The sequence below is a fragment of the Diceros bicornis genome, chromosome 1, assembly GCF_020826845.1.
Source record: "Diceros bicornis minor isolate mBicDic1 chromosome 1, mDicBic1.mat.cur, whole genome shotgun sequence".
Taxonomy (NCBI): Eukaryota; Metazoa; Chordata; class Mammalia; order Perissodactyla; family Rhinocerotidae; genus Diceros; species Diceros bicornis.
In genome coordinates this window covers 59625058-59637120 of record NC_080740.1, presented here as the reverse complement: position 1 = coordinate 59637120, position 12063 = coordinate 59625058, and the positions used below count along the sequence as shown (strand labels likewise).

The following is a 12063-nucleotide window of genomic DNA, read 5'->3' as shown; positions in this document are numbered from 1 at the left end:
CCTTAATCTTACATATCCTTGACTTGACCTTTTTATGCCAGGAAGGTGATTCTCCCATCTCTAGATTTTTTAAACAGCTTTACTGAGATGTAAATTACACACCATACAGTTCATCCATTTAAAGTATACAATTCAGGGGCCGGCCCCGTGGCTTAGTGGTTAGGTGCGCGCGCTCCCCTGCTGGCAGCCCGGGTTTGGATCCCGGACGCGCACTGACACACCGCTTCTCTGGCCATGCTGAGGCGGCGTCCCACATACAGCAACTAGAAGGATGTGCAGCTATGACATACAACTATCTACTGGGGCTTTGGGGGAAAAATAAATAAATAAAATTATTAAAAAAATATAAAGTATACAATTCAATCGTTTTTAGTATATTAGTATATACTAAAATGATGCAACCATCACCACAATCTAATTATAGAAAGTTGTTGTCAATCCCCCTCTAAAGAAATCCCATACCCATTGCCCAGCTCTAGATTTTTAAAGAACAGCTGCCCAAGTACTAGTAGTTTAGGAAGAGTTTCTCTTTAAATGATTGAAATATTATCTTATGTCTCCCCTACAATGCTCTTCTAGATCTATTCTATGTAATGTTTTAAGGTTGGGAAATAACATCACAGAATTTTTTTAAGTTCAGCCTGGCCCAATAAGGCTGGCTCCTGGTTCTGTGAACACCAGAATAATACTTTACTTCATAAATATGCTAATTGTTAGACTGGTAGGTTCTAGGGCAGTGGTTTTCAAACTTGTCTGCACATTGGAATCACTTGGGGACCTTCAAAAAATACTGATGCCTGTGTCCCACCCCCAGAGATTATGCTCTAATTGGTCTGGTATGTAGCCTGGGCTTCAGAATTTCTAAAAGGTCCCCAGGTAATTCTAGTGTGTAACCAAGTTTGAGAGCATTGGTCTAGAGAAAATGCCAGTTGTTTTCCAGTCTGACCAGAGAGCAGCAGCTGCTTCTCTCTGGCTTTCATCCTTCCTTAGCCTTTCCATATAATGCCTCTACTTTGTCATCTTTGGTGTCTCCAGATTTGCTCATTTCCAAGATGTATTTAAGATTTGGGGTGGGTAAAGACTAATAAAAATAATAATAGTAAGAATTTTTTTAACACTTATGATACACCAGGCACTGTGCATACATTATATCATGCACTAATCTTATAAAACATTTTTCATTCCCTTTTTGCATCTGAGAAATGGGCTTAGAAAGGAGACTAATTTGGCCAAAGAGTTGGTAAGTGGTGGAGCCTCATTTGTCTAACTGTCGAATCTAAGTGTTGGTAGCAATAATACACTTATTAATAACAAAATAACGATGGTTCTCCCATAATTGGAAGTGTTTGTAAGTTTCACTCCAAGACAAAGGCATTGCAGTCACTTGCACACCATCCTGAATGAGTGAAAGCTTTACCTTTCTCAAGATATGAATTTACCTACATTTCACATTAGTGTATACCTAAGAAAAATAATGCTGGAAGGATAGGGAATAAAACTGGGGGTACAAAAGAACTTTCATTTTGTATTTTATGTTCTTTTTAGATTGTCTGAATTTATTTTCAAAATAAGTGATTACTTTTATAATTAATGGTGGTTATCTTTGGATTTGGGGATTATAGTTTTAATTTTTTCTTTATACTTTTATGCATTTAAAAAATTTTCTATAATACACATGCATTACTGTTATAACATAAAAATATTTTGTAAGTAGTGTGCACATCATTCCCAGTAGTGTGCTTGAAATAAAATTTAAAGGACGCCTAAAATTTTATTTCTTTCATAGAAAATCATCTGAGAATGAGGTACAGGATTTGTGTAGGCAAAGGAAAATTATCAGCAAACCATTAGTTTTAATGCAGATGTGGCAATCGTTTGCAAGATGGACAAATGAGGCAGTTTTTATATTCCTAGCGGCTGCCACTGGTTAGAGGTATCCAGCAGTTTGTTCCCAATGCAAATGACACCAAGCTAAGCTCTGAGTGCTAGGATCTTAAGCTTAAAGGCCCTTTAGCAAGATTGGTTAGTTGTGATGGCGACTGCTGAGGGTGTGAATTGCATCCACAGATGAGTCAATTTAACTCCACACTGTGTGGAACTACAAACCACACTCTAGCCAGGCCTTCTCCCTCACAAAGGCACAATGTTTGTTCTAGGAAGGGCCAGGTGACAATGTAGATGTATCATTAGAAAAACATTTTCATCACTAAAAAACGGCTCATACCTCCCAGAACATGGTGCAGGAATCAAAAAGCATTAATATCATTATGGGATGACTTGCTAACCCTTACCTGTCCGGGAGGGGAGCTCTCTGCACCCAACACTTGCCTATAGAACACCGGATCGCAGCTCCGCAGCGTGTTCTGGCGGCTGGCCAGTGGGCTGGCGGCACCAGGTTTCTTCAGCAGCGGGTCGCTGCGGCGCGAGTCAGTGGTGAGGTACACCTGGTGGTACAGGTGCGGCGACATCAGGCCGCCCCGCACAGCGTCTGCGTGCAGAGAGGGCCCTGGTGTTCGGTACAAGGAGCTCACAGGAGCTCGGTACAGGTCTCTGGACTGTTTCCACTTGTAAACTTTGAATATGATCACTCCCAATACTGTGACTGCGAACCCCACCGAGACCAGGATTAGAGAGAGAAGTAGATAAAAGGTGAGATTTTTATTTTGCTCGAGAGGGGCACGGCCGGAGGGGAACTCGGCCCGGGCTTCAGGAGTTTCCTCGGTTACTGAAACAGTCAGGGTCGCGGTGGTGGACAGCGAAGGCTCCCCATTGTCTTTGATCAAGACCGTGAGAGTCTGCCTGGGCGAATCTGTGTCCTGGACTGGGCGGGCAGTGCTGACCTGACCCGTGTGAAGCCCCACGGCAAAAAGGCTCTGGTTGGGGGCTCCCAAGAGGCTGTAGGAGAGCCAGGCGTTGTGCCCCGCATCTGGGTCCCAGCCTACGACCCGCGTGACCACATGGCCAGCAGCCGTACCTCGAGGCAGCATCTCCACCGAGCTCCCGCCAGGCCGGGGGTATAGGACCTGGGGGGCGTTGTCATTGCGATCAGTGACAAATATGTTTACACTGATGTTGGTGGTCAAGACCGGAGTGCCCCCATCGCTGATATGAGCTGTTAATTCGAACTCCCGCCGATCCTCATAGTCCAGGGGCACTAAGGACGACACGACGCCACTGTCACGATTTATCGTGAAGTAGCGACCCACTAGCCCGGTTTCAGCTCCTTGCTCCAAGAGAAAGAAGGCAAGGCGAGCATTCTGCGGGGCGTCGGGATCCCAGACACTTAGATTTAGTATTGGAACCCCGGGGAGATTATTTTCCTCAACGTAAACGTCATAGGAAGATTGGGAAGACTGCGGCGAGTTGTCGTTGATGTCGGACACTTGCACCCGCACTGTCGTTAGGGCTGAGAGGGAAGGGGCTCCCGAGTCTCGAGCCGTGATGCTGAGGTTGTATTCTGGCACAGTCTCCCGATCCAGGGCTGCGCTGGTTTTCAAAGTAAAGTAATTCTTGAGAGAAGAAGTAAGGCTGAAGGGGAGACCTGGTGGAACCTCGCAAGTCACCAGCCCGTTCTCCCCAGCATCCAGATCGGTCACACTGAGCAAAGCGATGACAGTTCCTAGAGGGGCATCCTCGGGGACTGGGCTGTACACGGAGGTGACTGTGATCTCTGGGGCATTGTCATTCACGTCCACAACCTCTACCAAAACTTTGCAATGTGCTCCTTCGGGATTGGCGCCCTTGTCTTTGGCCTGTATATAAATCTCGTGGAGTTTCGTGTCTTCGAAATCCAGTCGACCCTTGATCGTCAGCACTCCGGTTACAAGGTCTAAGGAGAATAGTTCCCGCACCCCGGCGCGGTTGTGGCTACCGAAGGAATAAATGATTTCACCGTTGGGGCCTTCATCCAGATCCATTGCGCGGACTTGCACCACGCGAGTGCCGGGGGGTGCATCCTCCAGGACGCGCGCCCGGTACAAGGACTGGTTGAAGGCGGGCGCATTGTCATTCGCGTCCAGCACAGTGATGCGAATAGGAAGGCTGGCGGAGCGAGCCGGGGTTCCTCCGTCCAGCGCCGCCAGCACCAACTGGAGACTTGGCTCTCGCTCCCGGTCCAGGGCGCGCTCCAGCACCAGCTCCGCGTACTTGGTGCTGTCCTCCCGCGTCTGCACGCGAAGCGCAAAGTACTCGTTTCGGCTCAGCTCGTAGGTTTGTAAAGAGTTGCTTCCCACATCCGGATCGTGCGCGCTCTCGAGCGGAAAGCGCGTGCCCGGCGCCACGGCCTCGCTAATCTCCAATTTCATTTCCCGGGTAGGGAAAGCGGGATTGTTGTCGTTGATGTCCTGGATCACCACTTCCGCGCTGAACAGCTCTAGCGGGCTCTCCACTACCAACTCCAGAGTTACCGTGCAGGAGGGCAGTGTCCCACAAAGCTCCTCTCGATCCAGACGGTCGTTCACGAACATCTCTCCGGTCTCCCGGTTCACCTCAAAGAATCTTCGGCTAGCTCCGGACACCACCCGGAGCCTGCGGGCTGACAGGCTTCCGAGGTCCAAGCCAAGGTCCGTGACCACGTTGCCCACCGTGGAACCCTTCTCTCTTTCCTCCAGGATCTCATAGCGAATGACGGCGGCAGCCTTGTGCAAGGCACTAAGCAGAAGCAAAACTCCCACCACTCTCCCGGTGCTTACCAGTCCTCTCCTCCAGGCCTCTGGGACCATCTCACTCAAACGCAGTTTCTCGTAGCGGGGTCCAGATCGTCCCGGCTTTTTCGCTGAGAAACTTTCAGCGGGTTAGCGCTTGGGCGCTGGGCGCCGAGTCGGACATGGCTTTCTGGAAGCCGTTGATTTGCTCGCCGGCTGTTCGGTCTCTGCCTCATCCCGGGGCGCCGAGAGGGGACGGGCCGGGGCCATATCTCCAGCGTCTTCATTGGCCGACAGCGGCACGCAGAGTCCCAGCCAATAACTGCACGAAGAATGCGCTAGCGCCGGTCTCTCTGAGCGGGACAAGCGCTAGCGCCAGGAACTTCACTTTCCTTTGGCTTCCTTCCAGAGTTTAAGGCCGGCCGAAGCGCCTTGGCAGTATCCCTAGATCGGAAACCTACCTTAGCCTGGAAAGCCTGGAAAGCAGGGCGATAGAAGCTGACGGTTCTGCAAGTCTTCAAGCCAAGCCAAGGTCTATTAAACACTTGAATGGCTTTCTTCAATCGCAAGAAGGGGGATCAAACCAAACTGAAAACGACACGACGTTGTCTCGAGAAACACTAACATCCTTGATTTGTTGGAGGACTGGGTAAAACCTACCTAGCCGGGCTCTACTTATAAGGAGGCATTTAGCATTTCTGTGGAGATGTTAATAATTTCAGTTTTATCCCTTACCAAATGAGGATGTAGAATTCCCTATCACTTCTTCAGTAGTGAAAATCAACAGGAGCTGTTTGGTTTAATTCTGTTTCATGAAATTAAAAATACAATTCATGTTTCTTTTACAACTGGATTTTTTTTTAGCTCTCATTGCTTAAGAACCAGGGGCAATGTTAAATTTTCCTACCCTGTCTTTCCCAGAGAGCATGATCTCAAATCATAAAGCATAATCTCATCTGTTTCCTTTTATTTAATCAATCATTTCCCAAGATCTTGGATTCATATGCCACAAAGAGAAGTTGCATCACTAATATAGGATAACATCCCCCTTCCTCCCTCCACAAAAGAAAGGAAAAGAAAAAGAAAAAACAAAACAGGCCTATTTACCACCTGCGACCTTTATAAAATGATTGAGATATGGCAGAAATACAAAGCCTTTAGCCATAGAATAAAGAGCCTTGAGTTTTCTTCATTTAGGATTGTAGTCACCAAACAAAACAGCATTGATTAGGATAACGAATAAGAGAGTCTGCTATGAAATAAGTCAGAGCTAAGTTGTACATCCTTGGACAAGAAACTACCCTCTGAGGGTTCCTGGGTTCCTATCCTACTAAATGAATAAGGCAGGTCAAAGACCTGGCACAGAGTAAGCCTCAGTTAATTATGCAAATCACACCATTAGATACTAGATATAAAATTTTAGAGCCTCATACTATTTCTGTGTATTTGTCTTGGGCATCAATTTGATTGCGTATAGTCCTTTCTGAAGTGTAACTGAATCTTGCGGCAAGGAGGTAGGCAGCTAGGTTAGTTAGGAAGATAGGAAGTAAGTATATATAGGATATTTATTGAAAAGATGAAAAGCCATATTTGATCTGTCTTCCCATGTCCTCAATACTTTAATTCATCTCTTAAAACCCCCCGTTTAAAAATACTCAAGTTTAACAATTGGCCAGACCACCAAGAAGGCTGATAGGTATTAGAAGATAGAATACATTCTATAGAATATATGTAGAATTTAGAGAATAGAATATAGCCCAGTTACTTGTTACTCAAAGTATGAGCCAAGCACCAATGGCATAGGTAGCACCTGGGAACTTGTTAGAAATGCAGAAACACGCCAATCCAGACCTACCGAACCAGAATTTGCATTTTAACAAAATACCTGGTGATCTGAATGTACATTAAAGTTTGAGAAGCATTGATCCAGTGGGTTATTCAGAGATATACTGATTTATCAATCATTTTTTTCTCCGTTTACCATCACTTAATTGACAACCTGGTTTTTGAAAACTAGCTTTTAGAAGTTGAAGTAGTTTTCCCATTAGTAATAGAGCCCATAGTTTTCCTAAGGCCTCTTCATAAGCCAGCAGAACCCTCTTGGATCCACTGTCCACAGTAGCCAGAATGATCTTAAAATTTTAATTTGATCATATGATTCTCCAGCTCAAAACCCCTCAGTAACATCTTACTGCTTTTGAAATAAAATACTAACTCCTTTGCATAGTATCCAAGTTCTCATGCCTTCTCCCTCACTCGATATTCCATTTATACTGCGTTCAGTGTGGTCATCAGCCAAGATCTTTTGTGCCTCAGGGCCTTCAAGCAGGCTGCTCCTCTCCTAGGAAGGCTTCTTTCCCTTCCCTCCCTTTGCCTTGCTAATTTCTACAAATCTTTCTGGTCTCAATTTAAATGTTACTTCCCAATAGGGGTCTTCCATTAGGGCCCAGTTAAAACCAGGATCCTTGTTATGCTCTCTCAAGACACCTTATATTTTCCTTTGTTGAACCCAGCACTATTTAAAATTTTATAATTACATTTTTGCTTAAGCATAGTATCTGTCTCTCCCCCTAAAAAAAAGCTGCAGGAGGGCAGAGACTGTGCCTGTTTTGATGATGACTTGTAATCTCGGAGTCTAGTACAGTAGGCACTTAATGCTTTTTTTCCTCCCAGCTTTATTGAAGTATACTTGACAAATAAAATTGTATAAACTTAAGGTGTACAATGTGATGATTTAATATATGTATATATTGTGAAACGATTACCACAATATACTTAAGACATCCATCACTTCACCAACTTTTTTTTTTTGTGGTGAGAACATTTAAGATCTACTGTCTTAGCAAATTTCAAGTATACACTACAGTACTGTTAACTATAGTCACCATGCTGTACATCAGAGTCCCAGAACTTATTCATCTTATAACCGAAAGTTTGTACCCTTTGACCAACATCTTCCTGTATTTAACACTTCTTAATACAGCAGTCGTCATGCTGATGGCATAGTAAGCATAAAATGCACTAAAGACTATATATATTCATTTGTGTGCATCCATTTTCCCTAGAGGTAAGCATTTTTGGAAGATATAGTAACTCTTTCAAGCTACCAGTGGACCTAATGAAACTAGTTCTTAACCTAATGATTTGAGAGAGAAAACACAGTTTGCCAAAGAGCCAAGTAAGGTGTGGTAACCCAACTCACACTGGAGAAAAAACACAGATGGTATAACTTCCCGTGTCACCCATATCCAGGGGAAATAGAAGCACCGGTGTACAGCATCAATACAATTTTCTAGTCTCTATCTTCTTTTCTCTGTTTTATAATTTCAAGAGAACCTCTGATCAATGAAATGCAGCAAATATAATTTTAAAATAGAAAGTAAATATATTATAGTGGTCAAGAGTGAGAGGCCTAGTGTCTAAAAGACTCAAGTTCTAATAGTGGATATTACATTTACTAGCTATGTAACCATGAAGCTTTCATTCTTAACTTCTCTTTTATTTTCTTTATGTGTAAAATAGGAATAATAATAGTACTCCTTGACATAACCACAGGCATCTCAATCTCTTATTTTAATCTTTTCACAGCTTTATACTTACCATAGAGTTCACCTACACAGTCAATGATTTTTAGTAAATTTATACAGTTATGCAACCAACACCACAATCCAGTTTTAGAATACTCCCATCACCCCCCAAAAGTTCCCCCATGCCTGTCTGTACTCAATCCTTGCTCCTACCCCTAGCCTCAGGCAACTACTGGTCTACTCTCTAGGTTGTTTTGCCTTTTTGAAATTTCATAAAAATTGAATTATAAAATATATAGCCTTTTGTATCTGGCTTCTTTCACTTAGTGTAATATCAAACCCAACTCTTAATTACACCCTCAAATCTGTTGTTTTTCCAACCTTCCTCATCTAATAAGGGGCACTTCTAGTCCAGTCAAAAATTTCCAAGTCATTCTTAACATCTTTTTCTACATCCCCACATTCGGTTCATTACCAGTTCATGCCAATGCTTACTACCTCCAAAATATATTCTGAATCTTTCAATTACTTTCCCTCTTTACCGCCACCACACGAGTCAAAGCCACCTTAAATACTGTCATAGCTTCCTCTCTGGTCTTTTTATTTCCTTTCTGGCTCTCCTTAAACTCCATTTCACATGCAGAAACCTGAGGGATCTTTCAAAAATATAAATTAAATTATATACTCTCCTTGATAAACATAATGCTTGGTACTAGGACTGGCTACATAATTTGTGGGGACAATGCAAAATGAACATAGGGGGCTCCTTTTTTAAAAATTATTAAGAATTTCAAGATGGTGACAGCAGAGCATTAATCCAAATGCAGGGCCCTTCTAAGAATGGGGGCCGGTGTGACTGCACAGGTCACATGCCCATGACGGCGGCTTTGCCTGGCACAGAGGAAGCTCTCCATAAATATTACCTAATATTATTTATTCCCAGAGGGTCAGTAATATCAGAAAAGCCTACTCATGACACCATTACATTACCGCATTCAAGAAAAAACGTATATGTGTTATCCTCTTAAAATCCTAAATATCATCTAGTAATCTTTCAATTCAATCTAATTTACCTATTTGAGAAACATCCTAAGGTCAAATTAAGGGATCACTTGAGGAGAAATGGTGTAAAAACAGATAACCAATAAATCATTCAAACATGTATCACAATTTAGACAGGCGGGAGATTCAAGGATTCAGTGAAGAAGCTGAATGTTTTAGCCTTAATTTTTATCTGAAGTTTCCCTGAAGTTTATTTATACTAAAAAATGTTTGGTATACTTTGATTTGAAAAGATGATCTATGAATCTTCAGAATAAGTTTTATAAGACCTCCATTCTATCTACCCTTAGAACAAGAAGAAATTATCTCATCAAAATATTTTGGAACTACAACCAGTGATTTTAGGGGTCAAAAGTTTAAGGGAAAAAAAGATGTTTACCTCTTCTTCCATTTGAGTGCTATTCTCTTCTAGTCTTAATCACATTAGTACTCTCTTACTGTTTATTGTATCACAAAGCTTAAATATGCCAGGAAACTACCTGAAAAAAAATTACTAAATTTGTCCACATGAAAATCTCCCCAAAGACCTAAATTCTCCTTAGAGAAACAGAATTTGTTCAACTTTTCTCCAGCATGCTGTTATTATTTTATACAAATTATTATCCATTCTCACAAAATGGGTAATCTTGTATGGCTGAGTTGTTTATTTTTTCTAAATGAAGTAATTCACTTCAACATATGATGGTAACACTGAGTGAAAAGAAGTGTGGTCTTCTGATCATAAAAACCTTTTGGCAATACAGAAGTTTAGTACATGATAAAGATGCTACCTCAAGTCACTGGGACAAAGATGAAGTTTAATAAATGGTATTGGGACAACTGGAGAGCCACATAGAAAAAAAGATAAAATTAGTTCCATACCTCAGCACACACGAGAATAAAGTCCATATAGATCAGATATCTAAATGTAAAAACCAAAAAACCATACAAGTACTAGAAGAAAACTGATGAATTTTTCTATAACCCGAGTGTGGAGCAAGGCTTTCTAACTGTAACTCAAAACCTAAATGCAATACAAAACTGACTCATTTGATTACATAAAAATAAAGGAGAAAAATGGTTGCATTGCAAAAAAAATACTATAAGCAAAGTTGAAAGGCAAATGACATACTGGAAGAAAATATTTACAACTTATATCTTGGACAAAAGGCTAATATCTCTAAATGTATAAATAACTTTTTTAAATTTTAGGACAAAACACTCAAAAAATCTAATAGAAAAATGAAGACAAGACACAAATAGACAATTTTTAAAAAGAGATAAACTAGCTCTCAAACTATGAAAAGATATTTAACTTCAATCATAATGAGAGAAAATTCTAATCAAGACTATTTTGAGATTGTTTTTACTGATCAGATTGGTAAAAATTTAATTTAATTTATTTATTTATTTTTCCCCCAAAGCCCCAGTAGATAGTTGTATGTCATAGTTGCACATCCTTCTAGTTGCTGTATGTGGGACACGGCCTCAGCATGGCCAGAGAAGCGGTGCATCGGGGCGAGCCCAGGATCCGAACCCGGGCTGCCAGCATCGGAGCGCACGCATTTAACCGCTAAGCCACGGGGCCGGCCCAGATTGGTAAAAATTTAAAAGATTGACAACATACTCTGGAGATGAGGCTATGGGAAAGTAAACATTCTCATCTATTGGTAGGAATGCAAAATGGTCTATATGGAGGGAAATAATTATATCTAACAAAACTACATATGCATACCCTATGGCCTAGCAATCACACTTTTAGGAATTTGCCCTGAATATACACATCAAAAATTATTAAAATACATATGCACCAGGTTATTCATTACAGCATTATTTGTAATTGCAAAAATGATTGGAAACTACCTAAATGATAAACTATAGATTGGTTGAATAGACTAGGATATGTACACATACAGTGGAGTTTTATGAAGCGATATTAAAAAAAACCCACAAAGATCTCTATAAATTGATATAGAAGATTTCCAGGGTATATTATTAGTGCAAAAAGCAAAGTGAAAACTTTTGCTTTTCCCTATGTGGAACTAGCCATACCACTATAAACAACTAGAAAATTGATGAAAGTATGTGGAAAATGCCTTTACACATTGGCTCAAAAGGAGAGCAAGACCAAGAGAAGGAAAGCAAATAAGGTGAGTTCTAGGATCTCTAGTATTTTGCCTGGAGGCAATTTTCAGACCATGGGGCAGGAAAGGGGAAATTGAACAATAACACAATGGCCTTGCTGAGTTGAGGGGTAGAAATTAGAATTTGGAGAGACTAAAGCAGCTAGAATTTGTGGAATGGAATATTAAAAGGAATGGAGCTACACAAAGAACTCCAGAAATCTGGATAAAGATCTACTGAGACTTTCTGAGACTTTGGCTGGATAATAATCTAAGTGTGCATAGACTGACACTCTTCTGAAGCTGGGCAAAGAGTAACTGTCAAGGGAGGTATTAGCTGAAGAATTCCCGGAGCTCACACAGGGATAGGAAATATTTGAATTCCATTCAGCTAGAATCAGAGTCCCCACTGAACACTCAGAGCAAAAAAAAAAAAAAAAAAAAGGTCACAACTTAGTAGTAGGGCTAAACTAGCACAAGGCAAAGGCTTCTATAGATCTGCCCTAACAAAGCTTAAAAAATAAGCCTTGAAAAGATCAACCTGATCTGCAAATAACTTAATTGACTTCCAAAACAAACTTCAATACAGATCTTCCTTGACTTATGATGAGGTTATGTCCCAATAAACCCATGGTAAGTTGAAAATATCATTAAGTCGAAAATGCATTTAATACACCTAACCTACTGAACATCATAGCTTTGCCTAGCTTATCTTAAATGTGCTTGGAA

At 41.6% G+C, this 12063-nt stretch overlaps 1 protein-coding gene across 17 annotated transcripts in view; it reads right to left on the bottom strand.

The window, feature by feature from the left end:
- Positions 1 to 12063, bottom strand: part of LOC131406644 (protocadherin gamma-C3) — a 144450-nt gene that overhangs the window by 28274 nt on the left and 104113 nt on the right. The window contains exon 1 of one of the 17 annotated variants that reach the window (XM_058542621.1): positions 2292 to 6392. The exons of the other annotated variants lie outside the window; for them this stretch is intronic. Within the exon in view, the coding sequence (XP_058398604.1) occupies positions 2292 to 4721 (2430 nt within the window). The 5' untranslated portion in view covers positions 4722 to 6392. Of the gene's footprint in view, positions 1 to 2291; positions 6393 to 12063 lie in introns of those variants that run through there. 17 annotated transcript variants of the gene reach the window in all.